This window comes from Anabrus simplex, chromosome X, assembly GCF_040414725.1.
Source record: "Anabrus simplex isolate iqAnaSimp1 chromosome X, ASM4041472v1, whole genome shotgun sequence".
In the NCBI taxonomy this organism is placed as follows: domain Eukaryota; kingdom Metazoa; phylum Arthropoda; class Insecta; order Orthoptera; family Tettigoniidae; genus Anabrus; species Anabrus simplex.
In genome coordinates, this window is record NC_090279.1 from 183,719,590 (window position 1) to 183,742,757 (window position 23,168).

At 38.4% G+C, this 23,168-nt stretch overlaps 1 protein-coding gene across 5 annotated transcripts in view; it reads left to right on the top strand.

Annotated features, from left to right (window-relative positions):
- The window catches only part of POLDIP2 (DNA polymerase delta interacting protein 2), a 57,164-nt gene extending 34,900 nt beyond the window's left edge, over window positions 1-22,264 (top strand). For 3 of the 5 annotated variants that reach the window (XM_067159203.2, XM_067159200.2, XM_067159201.2), the window contains 4 exons: window positions 9,893-10,070; window positions 11,879-12,042; window positions 13,652-13,857; window positions 21,935-22,264. In XM_067159203.2, coding sequence (XP_067015304.1) covers window positions 9,893-10,070; window positions 11,879-12,042; window positions 13,652-13,857; window positions 21,935-22,046 — 660 coding nt within the window. In that variant the 3' untranslated portion in view covers window positions 22,047-22,264. The remainder of the gene's footprint in view (window positions 1-9,892; window positions 10,071-11,878; window positions 12,043-13,651; window positions 13,858-21,934) is intronic. The other 2 variants (XM_067159202.2, XM_068230999.1) reach the window with 1 other exon arrangement.
- Window positions 22,265-23,168: the final 904 nt, after the last annotated feature.

Consider the following 23,168-nt stretch of genomic DNA (forward strand, 5'->3'; position numbering starts at 1 on the left):
CAGGAAAAGGTAAGGTGAAACCTTAAGAGTTCTTCTGAGAAGAGTTCATCATTCTTTCTATGTTCCAACTAACTAAAGAAGTCTCCCTTGAGTTCCTGATAAACATACACAACAGGAAATTCTCTTTAACTCTCAACAATAGCTATAAAAGAGCAACGGTAAATTGTATTTTAAATACTGTGCAGAGATGTGGAAGCATGATCTTGAACATGATATAACTTCTTCATTTAACCACCTTTGAAAGTTTCTCTCTATATTACATAGCTTCATTAACAACCATTCTGTAGATGCACAAATTAATCTTGTAATCTTCATAGGTCCGGTATTCAGCTTGACAAGAATATAAAATAGGTATTAAGGAATACGTTGTTGAGAGTTTGGAGGTTGACTGTGCCAGTATTGGTGGTGTATTGTTGGCACGCAAACACAGCGTTGAAACTAGTTCCAAGTACAAATACATGTTATAAATAAAATATAACTTTTTGTATTGAAAAGGTGGACCGTTTTAAGTTTTTCCTATCATACACCAAAACCCCGCGTAAGTTCGAGATGAAATTGGCAGTTAAAGATTCAATTCTTTTTTCATTAAATGTCGCTTGTTGAGGGTGTAATAAACATTTTCTATGAGTTTTTGACAAAAATACAATCTTCAATTTGCGTAAAATGTTCCTCTGAGAGCTTTGAAGTTGACTGTGCTATTGTCTGTGGTCTATTGTTTTTATGTTGCAACGTAACGTGTGAGGTGGAGACCAAGTTTCTGAGCCAAGGTTTCCATGATGTTCGCAGTTCAATGCGGGACCTGAGGCGCCAGGCCGTGCCTCAGAAACTAGACGGAACCATATGACTAGGCTCCGGATCCCTATAGGACACATCTCTCCACCAGATGCCACATTGTCACTTGCGCTCATAGCCGTCAGTTTCGCTTATTTCACTATCACTGTCAGAAGAAATTAATATCTGAAATATGATCGTCACTCACATCCAAAGCAGATACTACTTCCTCATCAATCTGTAGTCTTTTCCGTGACATTATGTAAAAAGCATCAAACAAATGACAGAAAAACTAACACACTCGAACGCCTACGAATTACCACATGTGCGCATCTGAATCAACAGCTGGCTGCAAATATTTGTGAAGGCACAGAGGTCTCTAGCGGTGATAAGTTAACCATCAAACCTGTGTCTGCATGGTGCTGCCATCTTCTGAGCCTAGCATTAACAACTACAGTGAAAATCGGCACCAGTTTTGAATAAGAGCTATACCCAGATATATCCGTTCTTCGCTCGTGGACAACAGATCGACTCCGGATATATCCATGTTCCGCTTGGGAAAGGTTAAGTTCCAGAGTGGCGTAAATCTAAGAACCCACCACCATTTTTATGGTATTCTTTGCACTAGGCTTTTAGCCACCATGCCAAGCAGACTTTGTTTGAAGTTATATAGCTGCATGGAAAAGAAAAGTCTCTATCATATTAGCAATCCAATTAGCAATTGTGTTTCTTAGAGATGCGTCAATTTGGAAATAAGCCCTTCAGTTGTAAATGATCAAGTAGTAATATTTTTTATAAAATCTCGCGCTCTCTGTGTGAATTGACGTATATACATCATATGGTGTAAAATTAAGTAAGGCTCTGCCTGCAACTTTCTGAGGAAAGTGTATTTAGAAATCATAACACATTTAAAACATATTTTTCATCTGAAATTTAAAAATCATATTTCTGGAACAAGGATACATGCTTCATTTCATATTCTTGGTTTTGTGTTAAATATTGTGGTAGAATGGATACTCCAATCAAGCATGCACTTTTGTGCTCAGTTCAAATCCCAACTCTTCTGCGTTTCTTTAAGGATGATGCACTTCTCTGTGTTCTGGCCTTGTATGGTCATTAAACAGATACGGTCTTCTCAGAATGACTGATTCAGTTACAAATCTTGGGTTACACAATTCAAGAACTTGTGTTGGGGTGTGTTTTCTCTTCTGAAGAAGCAGAGCAAAGCGCCCCACTTTGTTTCCTTTGACATGGCACAAACCCAAAAGATCATGTCCATCTATATAGGGTATGAAAGCATGAATTCAAATATACAGTACACCCTTTTTCTTTCATTTTCTCAAAGTATAGTTAGTTCTGTAAGTTTTTGATACTTTGCCATTGCTAGTTGCTATCTGCATGTCAAGAATCTTATTGCCAAGGATATAGAAAATTTGATGAGGAATTCATGTAGTACTCTTGTAAGAGTCAGTTATTAGGTTTAAGGCTTTAAAAAAAAAAACTGGCTATAAATTTACCTCTTATTTTTGTAGTGTAATGAATGGTCATTACAGGGCTTGGCACTTGCAATTTAAGAATCTCACATTTGGGTTGTTCCGTATTAACTTTGCAAGAAGGAAAAATATGTAATTAGTCTCCTTTGGTCAATATAACAAATGTTCCTTGAATGTGATTTTACTTAAAATTTACCTTTAAGACACTTTTGTTGTATTGACCTGGGTGAACTAAATTATATACTTTTCTTGGCACTATAGTCGTAAAGTAAATTACTTGCATGAATGGAGTAAAATTGAACATATAATTTCTGATAATTGTGAATCATTTGGACTGAGACACTACTGAAGAAGGAATTTTTCCATTTTATTAAAGAAATGGAAATAATAATTACAAATACATTAAAACCACCTGTGGGTAGGGGCACAGTATCCCGCAATGATTATAGTGGCGGATGTGAAATAGGCCCGTGTGTCTACGTCTATTCCTACAGTAAATATATGGTGTGCCCATACGACAAATCCGAGAAGACCAATTGCTATTATTGCGTAAATTATTCCCTAAAGTAACAACTGTCTGCCATAAAAGGAGCTCTTAACTTGGGAGCGCGAGTGGACGACCACAGAGCCCTTAGCCGAGTCCTGGCATTGCTTCCACTTGTGCCAGGCTCCTCACTTTCATCTTTCCTACCTAACCTCCAATGGTATTAGGTTTTTGAGGCATAGGGAGTCTTCCATTTTCATGCCTTTCATGGCCGATACCTTCATATTCTGAAGTGTCAGGAATTTCAGTCAATCACAGCAGCCTCTTGCCACAATTTGATATGTTTCATTTTATCGCACTTACATGTATTTGTTTTTATGTAAATTCATCGGAACACTGCACTAAAACATCTTTATAGCTTTTTTTGCTTAAATGTAAGTTGTCTTCACCGATACATGTGACGACAAAGCACACAATCAGCAGGTCATAACTCTGTTATTCTGATAAAGTTAGCAGGCTATGGGTAAATAAAAAATAAAACCATATATTTCCATGGGGGAAATTTTGTTCTCCAGATAGGTTATAGCTAGACCATGACATGATGAAATTAAGTAGTCAATTCTGCTGTCCTTGTTATATATTACAAGATTGAAATTAAATTTCTTTTTAAATCTAAGGTGAATGACCTTTTAAATTTATGAGAATTTCACTGATGAAGCTTTCACATATTGTTTTGTCAGTGAAATCCCCTTGATGTAAAACAATCAATTTAACAGTGCTACTTTGCCAAAATTTGCCTTTGAAACAAAAGAATATTTTTCATCCTGTCTCATTGAACATAAGAGTATAGGTAGTCATGGTCACAGAACTGCTGGTAGGTTGTAAAGGCACCATTGCAAAAATGTTCTCTGCCTTTTGCATAAGTTTCAGTCTATAGAAAAAGATCAGGAGGTTGTCTTGACTCTGAAAGGCTCCCTTTATATTGTTAATGGATCAAGCTTGATGTGAATGTCAATTTTTTTTTTTAATAGCTAAATTTATGAACAGTACTATGTATGCAAAGACGAGAATCATATGCTTTGTCGTTATGTCAATTAAGGAACTACTAATGTTGCCCTAGATCATTCATCTTAACAGACTATGCTGTCTTCTTCATTTCCCGTTTCCAGTTTTGTGGATCAGGGACCTTCACAGTTTTCTATTTTTCACAGTTCCCCCAACATGAGAACACCAGGAACTGCGTGTCACTTTCGGGAGACACCGTAACTGTATCAGAGGTCGCTCTCAGTCATTTTATAGGCTATTAGTACAATGGCCTCACCACACCCAAAAGGAATTTTATACTTACTGCCAGGATTTTTTCAGGCCGCCCCTAAAATGGGGAAACAGACGCCTCCTGCAAATGCCCCTAACATGGAGTATAGACGCTGCTAGATGAACTTTTGTGGTATTACCTCCACCAAGGGACCATCAGCACTCCTAAAGAGCCTCATCTGCCCGAAGCTATTGGCCACATTAGATAGTACACGTATTTATCCCCGAGTCCAGGGCTGCACCTTCCACCTTCTCCACTGTAGATGCCGTTGAGGTCTTCACTCGTAACCATCAGCTGGGATCCTTACCAGATGTTACACACCGGGTCAGTGTGCTCTGGGACTCTCATAGGCAGGTGCATCACCGAAAAGGGTCCCAACCTGCTGTCTACTATTCTGTATTATAACATATTGCATTAGTTACCATTGCGATGCGATCTACGTCAATCTGACGTAAGTAACCTAGCGTTATTGTACGCTCTATTTCTATATCTACGGTGCACTATTTGAACCATGCCAAATAAAATAAAAAAGCAAATCGTCGTTGCGCCTGCAGAAACCGCTGTGTGAAATATTTTAGCTTAGAACTTTGGCTGGTAAGGTTCTATCATCTACTGTTCAATATTGAGCTAAAATTGTCAAGGAATTCTCACACTTCATAATATGTGTTCTATGTGTCAGTATTTCCCCCAAAAAATTATCACATAGTGGTTTTCGGAGGCGCAACGACGAAACGAGAGCTCTGTAATTATTACAAATTAGAATGTGTAACTTTTGAATATTGAATGACTAATCCAATTGCAGTTTGAAAATGCCTTTATTTGATAATCATAATGCTCTATAGATTTAGTGTTTTTTTTACGTTCCTAGAATTCAAATTTGATGCAAATATTTTAAGATATATGTATTTTAGTCCATTAATGATTTCTGGTCAGTCAGTTGTAAGAATTTGATAAATTTGAAATAACATACTTCCAAATGCATTCTTTATTCATAATCGTTCCTTCGTTGCAACACATGCAATTATGACTGGAATATATTTTCCTTCTGTATGTAGAGATATGCGTGACACTTGCTTAAATGGATATTTTAACATAACAATATTTCTCAAATATTTTATTCCAACGAAGTACTGTATTTTCTTGAATATTCGCTTGCATTTTCCTTCATAAAATTGCATCACATCCTGTACTGAAGAAACTCAGAAATAGGAAAGGAATTCAGCAGGTTTTATTGTATGCATACATGTGAATAAATGTATATATACATCCTCTTTTCTTTGACTTCTACCTCCTTGCTTTCAAGTAACTTAACTTCTTATCGTACACTTGCAACATCAATAGTGAAGAATTCTGACGTATCTTAAAATCTTAAAATGCTGACCTTGATCAAGCAAGAGTCGATCTATGAAGACATCATTGTGTGAAGATGTGGAGTTTGTGATAGTTCACTATAAACACTCGGTCTCGCCAGCAAAGGCATTACAGAACAAGAAGTTATAAAATTGTGTAGAGACTAGCCATGTAGTCTTCATTAGTATAAGGCTGCAGTTATGGAACAACTAGCCGCTATCTAGCTCCAGTTAAGCGAGTGAAACGGTCCGCTGTTGGTTTCCTCACGCCAGTTGAAGCTTGTCAGCAGAGTGGTACATGGATTTTGAAAAGTGAATAAACAAAAACAATTTGACTTAATTTCATTCCACCCAGATGTTAGTATTTTAAAAGAAATGTATAATATGAAAGAATATATATTACATTCCAAAATATTTTAATTTCATCAATACTCTTATCTCACTGTTACTGCAAGTTTCTCTTCTGCTGGAATGGAATGTTTTTGTGTGCTTTGTAATACGATCGTTTATATTATTTAAAATAATAATAATGTTACTGGCCTTATTCGATAATATTCGAGAAATTTTTGTTCATCTGTAAACATTCTATGCAAGTGATGGAATTCAGAGAGTTCATGTTTATTTTTCATAAATTGGGTGCACTGAATACCTTCGTCTTTGTAAATATCTAGATTTCAGGGAACTATTTCATATAAAAATTACTGTTCACCTACAGAGAACTCGCTCAGACTGGCATCCAGTCATTATCGAGAACAAGCGTAAAAGAGTTTACTAGCCACTAGCAAGTTAAAGCGCCAGTAGAAGTGAAATGTTCCATAACCGCAGCCTAATCTGGCTGGCGGCATTTCAAAATATGCTGGTTTACATTACCAACATGCAAGAGTAAATACAAATTTCTCTGGCGCAAACAAATCTATGTAAATTTACTATTTTTTTTTTCTTAACTGGCTGGGAGGTGTTGTGCATGCTTGTTTTCCTACTGGAACTAAAATTATTGTGTTCAAAAATGCACGCAAGCTATCCTCGGTTAGCCTTACAACTCGTAATTTTTAATTCTCTTGCTTTGGCTGTGGCTTCCAGTTTTGTTGAATGTTTTGTCACTTTTTGTTATTTCTAGAAACTTTGCTGTGTTTTTCTTCCAACCACATACCACACAACTCCTTATTGATACTGTACCTTCTTCATTATCAGTTTGTCTGACTCATCAACAATACGAAGCTTTTCTGTAGCCATCAACGACCTGTAACAAGAACTCACACCAGCCATCCTAAACACTTGCTATTACTTAAACTGATGCCATGCAAATTATATGATATATATATATATATATACACGAGACACATTTCTCGCTTATGGCGGGAACAGAGTGGGAAGAAAAATACCAGCTTCAGAATTTCTATGTTTGGAGCACTGTACCAACCTTGTAAATAATACTTGCACCTTGCCAAATTTAAAAAAATAGGGATAATTTGCATATGTACAGTAACCTAGCCGAGGTTCTGTGCAACTGTGTGGATATAGTTAAATACTTGGGAGAGTCAACTGTATTAAACAATAGTGTGTTCCATACCGTCTGATAAGTAATATCGTTCCAATATCATGCAAAGTTTGCTTGGTGGAATAAGTCATTAATGATCTGCATTTAAGGCTGTCCTTCAGGTGGGATATTCCTATCAGTTGTTTACCTAGCCTTTCCTGAAATATTTTCAAAGAACTTGGGAAATTTATTGGACAATTCTTTTGATAAATTATTCCAAACCCTTATTCCTTGTTCTATAAATGAATATTTGCCCCAATTTATGCTCCTGAGATTCATCTTTATCTTATGATCTTTCCTACTTTTAAAAGCTCCACTCAAGCTTATTTGTCTATTAATGTCATTCCACACCATCTCTTCACTGACAGCTCAGAGCATACTGCTTAGTCAAGCGGCTATTCTCCTTACTATCTTGTGGCATCAGATCTTTAAGGTCTGGCACCGTGGTTAGCTGGTTTGAGTCCTGTTGGGGAAAAAAATGTTTCACCGTCAAAATGTTGGCCAGCAGGGTAGGAGAGGAGGTGGTGGTACACAATTTCTAATCACTAGACTGCGTGTCAAAAGCCTGGGTTTAGTTACAAATGTCTTCATGATGTTCATATGGAGTTAGAGCATATGACGTTGTTGATAGCGATTTATCCATCAGATGGGCCTTCAGCAGACCCCTTGTTTTTTGTCAGGAGTCGGCTATGCGCTGACAGCGGGTTTTGCCCTTTCCAGACATGTGCAGGTCGCCCATGTATGTCAAAATGGACTTATGTGCTCCAGGCTTCTCTGGAGGTAATAATCAATCAGTCACAGAGCAATTGGTTGTGCGGTTTGGATCATGTAGCTAATAGCTTCCATTATGGAGATAGTGAATTCGAACCCCAGTATTGAAGATTGTTTTCTGGTTTACCACTTTCACACCAGGGTGTACCTTAATTAAGGCCACGGTTGCTTCCTTCCTCGTCCTGGCCCTTTCCTATCTCATTGTCACCATAAGACATCTGTGTCCGTGCAATGTAGAGCAAATTGTAAAAAATAAAAAGTAAAATCAATCAGGTATCGTGCAAGGTAATAGAACACTACCAACTTATGAGAGCTACTAATCACTCTCTCTCTTTCTTGTGAACTGGCTGAAGTGACTGTTTTTCATACTGCCCGTTGTTGATGGAACAAACTGGCATTAACTTAGAAATTCATTGAAATTGGTCAAATACATTCTCCTGAAAAATTCAGTACCAATCATGAAAAGGTAAACTAGCTTGTTCAGGTCTTTCATTGACCCCACTTCTCCACCCAACTGAATGATTTTGAAATCGTGCAGCCCTGAAACCTGGTAGAATGTAAATATGACATTTTGTTGTACAGCATCCAGTCAGTTTCAAGTTAAAAATTATAGAAACCAATACCCTTATAGATTATGATTATAGTGAAATAAAAAGCAACCCTTTGTGAATATTGTGTATGGCCACAGGAATACAAAATTCTCTTTACTTCGCAGGCCTAGGAGTGGGAAGCAGTCGTGGCCTTAACTTAGGTACAGCCCCAGCCGGCATGTGCCTGGTGTAAAAATGAGAAGCCACAGAAAATCATTTTAAGGGCTACTGACAGTGGGATTCGAACACTTCATCTCCGGAATACAAGCTCAGTGTGTGGCCAGCTTACTAGGTGGAGCCACAATGACAAGTCAGGCAATCTGAATGGTGTCAAGCCAAAATACCTGCACGCTGCACTGATATTATCATCATCTGGAGCAGTTTCCAACCACAGGCTGGGTCTGCTTGGAATATATCATTTTCTGTCCATCCACCACTACTCTTCTCTTGCCTCGATGTTCTTCTGTACACCTTTCAGCCATCTATCTCTCGGTCTTCCTGTAGGTCTCCTTCCCTTCTCTTAACATGTCCATACCACTGCAGTTTATCTCTCTCCTTCATCACCTACGTTTCTGATCCATGTCAAAATTGGCACAAATTAATAATAATAATAATAATAATAATAATAATAATAATGGTTTTTTTCGACATTGATGTTCAATAAATCTTCTCCAGATTGTTAACACTGTTTCTTTCTCTTCCTACATTTGGGAGTGTTTTCCTTTAGATGTATATGTTGGTAACGTGCACAGACAGAAGCAGTAACATTCTTGGGTAACCAGGGAAGCAGTCGCAGCCTGTATGCAATCCCTGGTCTGGACTACGTGGCCCACGAAGACATCCTGCCTTACAAGCTTCATTTTATTATTATTATTATTATTATTATTATTATTATTATTATTATTATTATTATGCACTTTACACATCAAAACTGTCTCTTGTTGAGTGTCAGTGTCCACGTTTCTGATGAAGCTGGGAAGCAGAAGCAAGATTATCATGATTTGATTAAAGGAGAACCCATTTACATGAAAAGGAAAGTGTGTGAAGATGTGAAGATCATCCTTGTCTTACGTGATTTCACGATTTCTGTTACTCTTCTCACACTGATCTGTCATAATTATTCTAATATGTGCTTCTTTCCAAGCAGCTTTTTCATTTACATGGCTTTATTACTTTTTTTAATGAGGTTTAAATAGCATACTAAGCTAGATCAAAATGGGGTTAAAAAGAAAGGAAGGCTGCAAGAGCATGAACCCTTCACCCTGATTTTACTCCGTAGGCTTTATAAAATGGTAACTGCTGTCCAAATGGAACGAAGCAATCACAGTTCTGAGATACAGTGTGTCATCTTTGACCGATTTATCATCATCATCATCATCATCTATCTCTACTTTTAAACTTTGGTTGTAATATAATGGAAATTGATATGTATGGGAGTATTCAAGAAAATGCAGCCGTACAAGAATAAAACTCTCGGTTTTTTTGGACATCGATGTTCAATAAATCTTCTCCAGATTGTTAACACTGTTTCTTTCTCTTCCTACATTTGGGAGTGTATTCCTTTAGATGTATATGTTGGTAGCGTGCACAGACAGAAGCAGTAACATTCTTGGGTAACCAGGAAAGCAGTCGCAGCCTGTATGCAATCCCTGGTCTGGACTACGTGGCCCACGAAGACATCCTGCCTTACACGACTACAGAGAAGCAGCCCCTACAACATGAGCTGTTTGATAAGTTCCTCATGTATTACCCTGACAAAGGTATGTAAAGCACATTTTGTAATTTAAATATATTCTGATTTACAATTGAAATGGTTAAGTGGGACACAGGGTTTTTTAGCATTGTGTTCTAGTTTATCCGTGTTAGGGGCCTGGAAGTTGATAATCAGCATTCTGTATTTGTGAGTGTGAAAACTATCTGATTGTATATGCTATTTTGGATCTAATTATTGGTTTAGGATTGGAGTAGTTCCTCAGAAGAATGGTGTATGAAACATTTCTCCAATAACTTGATGACAATTTTTGGTCATCGATGGGCTGATATCTAACATTAAACTTCATCTCAATCTGCTGACTGTTGGACCTCAAGGCTTTTATTATTATTATTATTCAGTTCCTTTTCACTCAACCCACAGTTTATAATCTGACATGAAAGCATCTCACCTTTCATGGGTACGTGGCTCAAAGTAGCATATTTGTTGCTGACTAAACCACCAGTATGGAGATAAACTATCTGTCTTGATCAGAAACTGCACCAACACTAAAATGCTATGGTATAAGAATAGCTGCAACAGACTTCTCTGAGGCTAAGGGTGTTAACAACCGATGCTGTGTTGTGTTCAGAGATTCAAACCAGGGACCTAGCCGGGGCTGGGTTATTGGGAGTTAGAATCCTCCTCCTCTCTCCTTACCTTGCCGCACTAGCAAGCAGGGCCTGACTAACACACACCGATATCACACCAGGTTAAAAGCTGAGGCTACGAGTGCTGGACCACTCCCAAGGTAGGAAGAACGTGGGGCAACGCTCAGCAAGTTCTAACACAAGTTAACTGAGGAAGAATTTTTTTCTCTTGGTTGCAGGTCGTATCACAAACTAACCAACCATTCGATGCACGAATAGGCGTTGCACAACTTCTGAATTCTTGAAATAACATTAAATCTCACCACAGATATCATTAGCCTCAGCATACAAAATGCAACTAGGAATTTGCAGTTCAAACCCAGTGCCATAAGAAGACAGTTCTCATTCTTCGTTCCAAGTTATAGGAACACAAAAAAGATCAAAGACATTTTCTAGTCATAAATCATAAAATGTTTTTAGAAATAATTACTAGCTATAAGTTTTAATCAAAATAGACATAAGTTCTTAACCTCCCTCACCCCCCTGCCACTTCCTTCGTTTTTAAAGGTCTAACCCAAAGTTTTTAATATATTAGAGATTGTTTTAAGATTCACATGGAATTGTATGTCTCTGTACTGTTAGAATTTCTACCTAAACCAAAAAGTGTAGCTGATGATGTTTAGTCAATCTAAACGAAACATGTGCTACTTGTGAATTAATTTGCCAAAGGCAAAATAAAAAGTATCGATTGAATGGAAGAATTTCTTTGCTTGATTGGTTTACTTCCGAATGTGCGAAATTGAATTCTACAGTGCATGCCACAGAGGGAAAGCAAAATAACGACCATGTAATATCGTAGTTTTAGTCTGCAAGACCATCAGACAATGTGATACAATTTCTACCCATATAATTTTGTGTGGCTTGCCTAGTGCAGCCTTTGTAATGCAGACCTTTCAACTAGGATGGGTGTCATCAGCCATGTATAGGAAACTGCAGGGATATTGGGGATAACAAAATTGCCCTGTCCCCAAGCCAAATGAATTAACCATCTAAGGTTAAAATCCTTCAACCCAGCTGGAAATCGAACCAGGGCTCCGAGGGCTGAGACACTGACCACTAAGCCATGGATACGATAATAGCCGGATTTCTTCGGATGTGTTGCTGTTATTTTAAGTAGTTTCTTTTAGATGGAACATTGTCCTACTTAATGTTCATTTTTCTTTTACAGACCCGCCATTTGGAGCTCAAGAAACCCTACGTGCTTGGCAGAAGAAGAACCACCCCTGGTTAGAATTATCTGATGTCCACAAGGAGACAACCGAAAATGTGCGTGTCACTGTGATACCTTTCTACATGGGATGTCGAGAATCCCAGTCAACATCAGTGTTCTGGGTATGTAACATTTTTCGTAACACCCATATTAAATACACCTATTCTAGAAATAATATTGTACTGCTCTAAAATTTAAGTAGGCTGTAGTAGCAACATCTTTTTAGGAAAATATTTCTTCATAAATTTGCTGTTGAGATATTGACATTTAGAATATATTTGGGAAAATTAAAATACATGTACAGAGTTCTGCCTATATTCTAATAGCAGTCTAATTTTTGTTAATTATTGACCTACATTTGCTCTCTGAATAATTGGTTTAGTTACCTGGAAAATACAGTATTTGTGAAGAATTACGTTGTGCGTGTAATGATGTTGATTATAGTGTGTGCCAAATGGGAAGCATTTTGGCTTTCAAGATTGTCTAATCAAGGGGCTGCTATGTTGTTCCATTATCACATCCATGCAGTGTATAGTATTCTGTAGAAAATTTTACTGTATTAAGTATCACTCATTTCAATAAAATAAAAGTAGGCTATTTTGGCCTGACATGACTGCAACTGAAACAGCTTCCCATCTGCAAGAGAAGACTTTGTTCTGTTATTCTCTTGATATTTTCTAATACTACAGATTCCCAGATCTTGAGACCATGTGGGAGGAGTGTTAGGCATCTGTAATTTACACTCCCCCAAATCCTTTCTTCCAGTCATCTGGTAAAACATTCTCCTTCCATATGGGTTTCATAACTCTTGGACATTCACTGCACACCGAGCGGACAATTGGCTTGATCTTGTCCACATCAGACTTGTCAATTCCTGCTGACTGGTTGGTTGCTTTTTATTTTTCATGATGGCTTGTTGTAATTCTAACCAGGAGATACCCTCCACGGCATACTGATCGAATTGAAAGTTCTCTCCAATACCTCACTGCTGCTGATGATTTCATATTCTTTCAATGTAAAGACTGCAGTATATTTGTGCGAAACCCAGATGGATGAATTTATATAAAAAGTATTGGAAAAGAACATGCAAGTCTGAAATCAAGTTTTGTAAAAATAGGGTCATGAAAGGAACACACAATGACAGATTAGTATAGGAAGACATGGAGAGAGACAATCCCCAGATCTTTATACACTGCCCCCAACCCCCGCTTTCTCTCTCTCTCTCTCTCTCTCTCTCTCTCTCTCTCTCCTATCACTTCTCAGCCCCTTGACAAGCTAGTTTATGCTTCCCAGCTTCATCAAGAGGGTGGGCATCAACACTCATTGAGAAAATGATTGCTGAGGAGAGTACTAGAGGATGGCCTTGAATGAAAAGGAGGGACTTAGACAGCAGCGCAGTGATGGAAGAAGAGCGGTGGAAAGATAGAACAAAGTGGATGACTTTGGTACATTACCCTATCCAGTCTGGAAATGGATGAAGATGTTGGTGGTGATTCTAGTTTTAATTAGCAAAACAATAAGGAGACAAAATAAATAGTTAGAGCTCAGTAGTTCGTTGATATTTTGTATTAAATTAAAGAGTCTTCTTTCTCCTTACGTGCTGGTAATTTTAGGAGGAGAAATTCAACAGACTATTTCACTGAGTTCATTCAGGAAGTTTTGAAAAGTGTAAAACTAATATATATTTTTTCTCTCCCTTTTTCTCCTACATCTGGCATTCCTTCATTCTAGTGGCGCTACTGCATACGGTTGGAGAACCTAGGTGAACTGACGGTTCAGTTACGAGAGAGACATTGGCGTATCTTCAGTCTGTCTGGCACATTGGAGACCGTCCGAGGTCGAGGTGTGGTGGGTCAAGAACCAGTTTTGTCTAGTAGTCAACCTGCCTTCCAGTACAGCAGTCATGTGAGTCTGCAAGCTCCAAGCGGCCACATGTGGTAAGTGCCTTATTTTATGTTAACAATGATGATGATGATGCTTGTTGTTTAAAGGGGCCTAACATCTAGGTCATCGACCCCTAATGGTAGGAAATGAGATGAAATATATTGACAATTTAAAATTTCAAAATCATCCACTGACCAGAATTCAAAACGTGATGAAGAATGAATGTATGAATATGAATTTAAAACAATCAGTGTATCTGACCCGCGATGCCCCACATTCCCAGAAACAAGCATTAAACAATAGTATTAATGACCAAGGGACTTCTTCTGAAGCACACTCCTGAATCAATGATGCTTGTAGTCTAAAGTGGTCCAAAATCCAGGTCATTGCCTCCTCGTAATGGTACTTATCATTAGGAAAGTAGAACCATGGTATTTGTCATGTTGCTGTACTAATCAAAAGTAGCGTAGACACGTGAGTAGTACCATAATGTGTGGAATACCGCAGGTATTGTACATCACACAGGTAACGCAGACCTATGGTGTTTCTCACGTTGCAGTGCCACTTACAGGCAACACAAACCTATGGTGTTCTTCACATAGTGGGTACTAATCAGAGGCAGGCAGGTTCATGGTGTACTGTAAAACTTACCCTGATTCACACACTGTCGCTGCTAATCACAAATCTATTGTGTACCTAACATAGTGGTACTGTGCGCATGTAAAAGCGATCCATGGTGTTCCCCGCGTGGTGGTACTAATTACAAGTAGTCTCATGGTTCTAATTCGATCATCCCTTAGTCGCCTCTTACAACAGGCAGGGGATACGGTGGGTGTATTCTTCGCCTGCGTCCCGCACTCACAGGGGGATGTGTTTGGTCCGCGAGAGCTATTTTATTTCGCTTAAGTCTGCCGGCAAGCCAGTTAGCCCCCCCCCCCCCCATCCCCTATCTGCCACGTGGGAATATCACCTCTCTCCCCCCCCCCCCCCCAGCTGCCTCTGTGGATCAGCGGTAGAGTGTCGGCCTCCGGATCCCAAGATAGCGGGTTCAAACCCGGCAGAGGTAGTCGGATTTTTGAAGGGCGGAAAAAAGTCCATTCTACACTCCCATGTCGTACGATGTTGGCATGTAAAAGATCTCTGGTGACACATTTGGGGCCGATTGCAGAAATGGTGACTAGTTTTAAGTCTTAGACATCGTCTACCTAAACAACGTCTAAATCATTCACTATCTTCCATTGCATAAACAATGTTCAGTCGATGTTTAACTAGACATCCCTTAAAGTTTCAATTTTGATTTGAAAATGGAGACAGAAGTATCTTTCGTGCAACTCTTTGCTTGTCGCAACCAATGAAATTCGTCGCTGCGCGCGCCGGAAGCCAGTCAGCTGTTTGTCTTCCTACACATTACTCAAATATGGCTGAGCATGACTTGCCCGCAGATAAGAGTATCGCTTTCGGTGCAAATTAAATCTCATAATATTATTGACACTAAAGCGACACCCCACCGTACGGGGAAGTGTAGCTTTCATTATAGCGTTGTTACAGTGAGTGTAATTTACTCATAAATACAGTAGCTTCGACGAAGAGAAGATGAAGCAATAGTAATGTGTAACCGAGTGTGTTGTATGGGCCATATAGATGTAGCTTGCATTCTGGAGATCGTAGATTCGAAACGCATCATCGGCAGCCGTGAAGATGGTTTTCCGTAGTTTCCCTATTTTTACACCAGGCAAATACTAGGGCTGTTATTATGGCCACGGCTCTTCTTCCCCAGTCCTCTTTAAATGATAATCACCACCACTTGCCTTTTCCTATCTGACAGTTGCCGAAAACCTATGCGATTATGTATATAAAAATCCCATACAACCTACTTTTTAGTTTTCACTATTATGTGTGTTTACTTGGCAATAAATATAAGTGAATCTCTCCCGGTTGATGTATGTGACAGCCCTCAGACGATCGGGACACGTAATTGTGATATGTATGTAGTCGAAGTGACCTATAATTCCATGGAAATTACCCAATGTATATAATAAAATATATCGATTGCCAAGAATTGTATTCAAGTTGACAGTTACCGGACTGTCACTTTGTCAGTCTCAAGAAACAAGTCTCTCGTAAAGCGAAACCTTATTTTATGATTATCTCCCCGTGCATGTCAAACGAATTGCTGCAATTTAGCAGCAGGCGACCCACAGAGAGGCCGTCGAACTAACCTTTCTTCCCAGAATCGTCTCAACATAATACAAATTATATGTTTCACGGTACATAACCTCTGATTGTGATTCACTCCTGTCATTTGAGGTTAAACAGTACTCTCGGCAGTGTTTAAATATGACCGGTTGAACATCGGTTTTAGACAGTGTCTAAGTGATAAATAACGTCTCTGCAATGCGGCAGCCATACTTAGGCATTGTTTAACCGTAGACATCGTCTAAATGCCGTTTCTGCAATCAGCCCTTGGTGTTTACCCGACGAAATTCATTAAATCTCAGCCATAGACGCCCAAGAGAGTTTCGGTTTACTCGGTCTGCCACCTAGTGGGGGCCTAGAGTAAAACGGAACGTCGAAATTGACGAGCAGACAGCCAGATGGCATCAAATTGAAATGTCTGCACACGGTAGCTGAGGCCATACGATTATTATTATTATTATTATTATTATTATTATTATTATTATTATTATTATTATCACCTCTCCCCGTGGTTCTCCAGCGTAGTAGGTTCGTAGTGCTAACAATGGGAGAAGTGGTAGTGCTGTTGTCAGCATGTGTTAAGTTATTAGTGTATTAGAAGGTCAAGTCATATATAAAGAGATAGGAACAGGAAAAGGAGCCCATAATAGGACAAACACAATGGCAAGTCATTGTGGGAAGAGAGAGCAACAGAAATAGGAGACAAGAACAAATATGAAAACACAAAAGAACAAGAACAATCTCCACATCTTCATACACTGCGGGCATCAAATAGATAGGCTCTGTCCTCATCAATCCCAGTTCTTTTGCATTCATTTCTTTTCAGCCCCCCTCCCCCTACGATGAGCTGGTTCCTGCTTCCCACCTTCATCAGGTGGGCGGGTATCAACCAACACTCATTCAGGTGTAATTTTGACGTGGGACATTTACAGAGCCGAGTGAACATGGAGAAAAGGGAAGAGATATGATAAAGCTAAGGAGGTAAAAAGCTAGAAAGACAGGATAAATGCAAAACAAGGAAAGGAACATCACCTTTCTCATGTTCAGCTCGCTGGCCTTTGGTCACAGAGGGTCCCAGTTCCGATTCCCAGCATAGTCGGGAATTTTAACCGTAATTGGTTAATTTCGCTGGCATAGAGACTGGATGTATGTGTCATCCTCATCAGGATGCGTGGATTGCCTACGGGCAAGCCAAACTTGTCCTTGGACACTCCCAGCACTAAAAGTCGCACAATTTCATTTACCTTTCTCATTTTCTGTATTTGAGGTAATGTTCCTTGCCAGTACTAATATTGACCCATTGAAATTCTTGTTTCATTTTTCGTTTATCCTCTGTTTTTTGCCTTACCACCTGCATTTATCTTTCCTTTTCATACATGTCCCACATACAAACTGATGACTCTTTAGTGAATGACATGCCCACCTTCCTGATGATGCTGGGATGTGGATATGAGCTTGTCAGGGGCTAAGAAGAACCGGGATTGATGAAGAGAGAGCACATCTACACTACTAGCCATTAAAATTACAAGACCAAGAAGGACGCAACTGATGGGCCGCATTGGGCGAATGCTTGGAGGAGAGTAGGACAAAGACATGATTAGTTGTTTAGCCTAAGCAATAGTATGTAAGTGGAAAGTCTGAGAACTGCCGAAAGGTAGTGGCACTGTGTTTTTCAGTCGTTCGTGAACAGAGAGTTTGCACGCCCCATTCAACGTGACAACCATATGAACAGGTTTCCACCTTTGACTCCAGAGATTTGTGGATTATCCTACCGCGAAATTGATTCTTGCATCAGAAGCAGTGCAACTATACTGAGCAGTGTGTACGAAGCTAGCGACCCTTCGCATCAACTTGCGCAAGGATAGACATCTGGTATGCATGGAGATTATGGACCGTACAGCCACATCAAACAACCTCGCTCAGGATATCACCCATATGACACATCACGTACTGTTAGTCATCATTCACACCACCAGCATTTTCTCAAGTTGCCGTTGTTGCAACTATATGGACTGCTTTGTTTTATTTTGTAATTCATTTTGAAATTCCTTTCAATTTTTTTTTTCCCCACTTAATTTATTCAGAGAGGATGATTACCTAGTTGTACTTCATAAAACAAAAATTACCACCACCACCACCACCACCACCACCACCACAGGCTCCTGTGGCTGCAATGGTGCATGGAATGTCAGGCCTGGAGGGATAAATGGCATGGCACTGTCTTCTCTGTCAAATCCCACGGCACATTGTATGTGCCACAGTGACATTGCTTCCTTAGCCTGAGCATTCACGATCCCTCTTGCACAGCAAGAACATGTGGTCCATGATCAAACTACGACTGACCTGCTGTAGCAGTAGGGATTGTAATTTACAAATTTCATTGTATAGGTCTGTATTGATACAGCTTAATTAAGAACTAATCTTAAGTTTTTAATGATCCACCCAATCAATATACACCTTACTTTACATGTAATCTTAAAATATTTTATACATAATTTGGTACGTTTTGTCTTCAAGAGTTCAGCCGTAGCATCTTAAACATTATCTTATCAAACTAAAATGCAGAAATGTTACTGTCCAATGATTTAAAAATTGATGATCCCATGTCCTTTCAAGAAATATAAAAAAAAAAGAAACAAAATTAGTACACTCTGTTTTCCTGTAATACTGTCCACGACTTTCTTAGAAAAAATCTTTTACGTGTTATAATTGACCTCATAGCATTATCCTCTAATCAATTTTGATTGGGGCTTGAGGAGTCCAGCAAGGCAGTGCACTAGCAACATCATGGATGACGTAATGAAGAACATCAAGAAAACTTCTGGTGAACTAAATACAATGGCTTTTGCTGATTATGTTATGTTTTGGGGAGAAACTGAGGAACAAGTACAGTTGACTCAGTGTAATATCTCGAGATACACTAGCCACAAAGGAGGTGGCAAATAGAGTACAGAAGAACTCTCACTTTTACCAGCAAGTACGAACACACCTCTGGGATCCCGAAGTTCCAACAAAATCAAACCTGGTAATGATCAGTAGTATTTCATACCAATCTTAACCCATGGTATCGACACCTGCACCCTCACTAAGCAAGTCGCATCTGAGATGAAGTTCCTTAGGTCCACATTTCAAAAATCCAAACTGGACAAATTAATGAATGGTGTGGTTAGGAAGGAAGCTGGGATTGAGATATCATTGTTAGATTGGTCAGCATGTCCAGACTGAGGTGGTTTTTGCATGTAATGAGGATGGTGCCAACAAGGAGAGCTAAATATTAACGTGGGAAGACCAAGAACCCACTGGATGGACATTGCAGATCAGGGAATGATGATGATGACATAACTTCAGTGTACTGAATAAGGTAGAAGGTAAGCTGTGGCTTCGGAGGTGGGAGAAATAAAACCTTGTCAGTTCTTAATCGTCAACTGGAAAATACTGAAGCTATCAATCTGATAGAATTCAAATGACAGGGTCCTCAGTGTTCCTCCCAATGGCCGGTTACCATCTGAGCCTACCTCTGACCTGTTCCTCACCACATTACTGCCCATTATATAAAGTAATTTTTGAGATGCTGCAGTTGAAGTAGTCTTAAATAAAAGATGAAACATGTATCAAATTATGTATAAAATATTATAAGACTAGCTGATGTACCCGTGCTTTGCTACAAGATTCTCGGAAAAACTGACTTTGTGGTTTTCCTAACTGAAGTCAAGAGAGGTCATTTCAAAAACGTCAGCAGGAGAGTAGCGATTAAATGAAAACCGCACATTTCCTCACTTTTAGCGAACAGTACTACGGTGCAGGTTATAAATTTCATCTTCTTTGTCCGTATTGAAGATCTACTTGTGATACAAATTCTTATAATTTTGTTAATTACCACCTATTCAATACAATAAAAACAAACATGTTTCGCTCCTTTTTCGTGAGCATCATCAGCCAACTATCATTCACTTAAGATTGTATAAGATCATGAAACAATTCTTTTGGATCAAGATTATTCCTATAAAACTAATTGACAAATCTTATAACATTTTAAAAGTCACACAACAATAAAATTATGTCTAAGTTAAAACTTTTTGTCTAAAATCTATCTAAGTCTAACATTTTATTTACGAAACTCATTTGGTGAACATCTTTTAAATTGTTTAAAAAATAAAAAACTTTTGAGATCTGGCTAATTGTATGGATTTATGTTGCTTAACTTGTATGATTGTTGTTAAAACTTCGTAAATTATATTGACAATTTTCTGCCGTTGATAATTATCTATGTTATGGACATTTGACTTGTTCTCGTTGCTGGAGTAACATTCTGCAAACTAACATTCAGAAAATGCACTATGATGCAAGTTAACAATATATATGCGTCAAAGTCAGAATAAAAGTCATATTATGCAATATTAAATGTCCAAATATGCGCTATTAAATCCAAAATATTCCAAGTATGCATATGCATGAATTTTCTCCGAAAAATGCCAAAACATGCAAACATGCACGGAAAAAGAACGGTTATTTGGAATTGTTAAGCCGTAAAACGAATATTTGCAAAGTTTAAGAAGTGTAGCTAGGTTATTTAAAAACATGCATTTGCATGGAAATCCGGGCTCTATTTATGACCTACATTGTAGCGACTTATTCTCCAACTTCGGCTTCCGATTTTCGTTAAGATATGACCCCTAATAACATAAATATTCGACAATTTTCAGGCCTTCCCCTAAACTACCATTTCAGTTGCCGTGAATACAATTATTTATGGCCCAGATTATAGCGACTTATTCTCCGACTTTTCCTACCAATTTTCATTAAGATACGACCCCCAATAACATAAATATTTGAGAATATAATTTTAGGCCTTCCCCTAAACTACCATTTCACTCATCGTGACTAAAATTATTTATAGCCTAAGATTGTAGCGACTTATTCCCCGACTTTTCATACCAATTTTCTTTAAATTCTATTAAGCCGTTTTCTCGTGATGCGTGTACATACATACATACATACATACATACATACAGACAGACAGAAATTACGGAAAATTAAAAGGTGCATTTCCTTGTTACTGTGGACATGATTGATACAGATATACCATCCTTTTTAAATTCTGAGTAATGTACAGACAAAACTCTTATTTTATATATATATATATATATATATATAGATAAAGTAAGCAAACTCGTGTCCTCGTCCCGAGGTGGTGCAGCTCTTTTCAGGCACACCTCCAATGGAGGTGAGCTGCATGTACCATTTCGACCAGATACCAGTCCTCCTGCCATTTTTTAAATTTCTGGCAGTACCGGGAATCGAACCCGGGTCCCCGAGGACGGCAGCAGACACTTGTAAAGTGAAGTGTATTGATTAGGTGGATCATTAAACCTAATATTAGTTCTTAATGGTGTAACAGTCCCCAGTTATGGGGTACACACAGTACTGCATGTTGTGTACATCATACTGAGCTGAAAGAATAATCATGCCACCGTGTATGATGGGTATTGTCCAATAAAGCTGGTTGTGATAACTTGCGTCCTTAGGGTTGCAATTTCAACAGTGTGCAGAGTATTTATAAGAAAATGTGGAGATTATTCTTTTTGTGTATTTTCATGTCTATCCTCATCTCCTCTTTCTAATGTTCCATCTTGCCACAGTGACCCATAATTTTATTATCCTATTATGGGTTCCTTTTGTTCCTTTTCATGTCCTGTCACTCCCTGTATTATTTGACACTTATTTACTCTTTTCCCTTGCTTATATTAGCATGAGGGATACTGGTTTTCATCCCATGCTTTGTAGCATTTTTGTTGATATTTCAAAACTTTCCATTTTTTTTTAATTTATTTTTTATTGCTATCTTAATTTCCTTACAAGATTTCCTAACCCTACCAATTTAAATTGGTCATATAACATGCCTGTAAAATACAGTTCATGCTTTATCTGTCGTAGGGGTACGTTCAGAATGGAACGCGAGGATGGATATACATTCGACTGCCGTATCCCTCCATTCTCTTTAGAAAGCAAGAATGAAGAGCCAACTACACCTGCAGGATCCAATTGAGCCTTCCTCAACGCCCTAAACATTGTACAGAATCCTCCTAATGATATGAAAATATTATGCTAGGTTCTTATGTATAGTAAATCAAGTCAATCAAACAGTTGTAAAATAATTTCCTTTTCCTATGATTATAAGCCTAATAAAAAGTATTAAAATCCATATCTGTACATTTTGTAACAACTACTAATAACCTATAGCTGGAAAATAAATCTATTATATTGTTACAAAAAAGTCTGTCTTTTGCGTCAAGGTATCGCATCCTTGTATGCAGAGGCTCATTTACATGGGTCAAAAAACCGTTCAGATTTCAGGAAGGAGGCAACTTGAATAGTACAGAGAGCTGATCAAGAGGTACTTAGGCCAGTCAAGTGAAGCGACTTCAGTGGCAATCAACTTACTTGTCCAAGTAGGTTCCCCCCCTAACATAGTAGTATATATCCTGGAATGCAGGTAGGATATCACTCACTTGCCTTTCATAAAAGCGTCCTCTTGCACAACATTTGAAATTGCTACATTTGATGTATGAAAAAAAAAAAAAAAAATCATTTAGACCGATTTTTTTTCTTTTCTTTTTTGTGGTATTTGAAGCCATCTTTTCTCAGTTGTGACTCTTAATTTATAACAAATGTATAAACTATTTGAGAAAGAAACAATTTAATATACAGAATGACATGTAATTCCTGAAAGAACATCATTAGATTCTCTCCAAATCATATTCAGAAATATTTAGAAATGCATAAAGATTTCTGTTTATATCCTTAAAAAACTGAAATTTGGAACTTAAGAGTATCTTAATGAAGTCCTCGCGTCTGTCCACTCTAGCATATAATGCAAGTCAGTGTTATACCACTACTCTGTCATTGATGATGATGCTTGTTGTTTTAAGGGGCCTAACATCTAGGTCATCGGCCCCTGATGGTACAAAAGGAGACGAAATGCAATGACAAAATAAAAATCCGAAATCCTCCACTGACCAGAATTCAAAGCGTGAGGACGAAAAATGAACGGATGGATATGAAGTTAAAACAATCAGTGGAGACGACCCGCATTGCCTCAGTCTCAGAAAATGACGGTAGACAGTAGTAATACTGACCAAGGGACTGCTTCTATAGCTCAATACTGAAT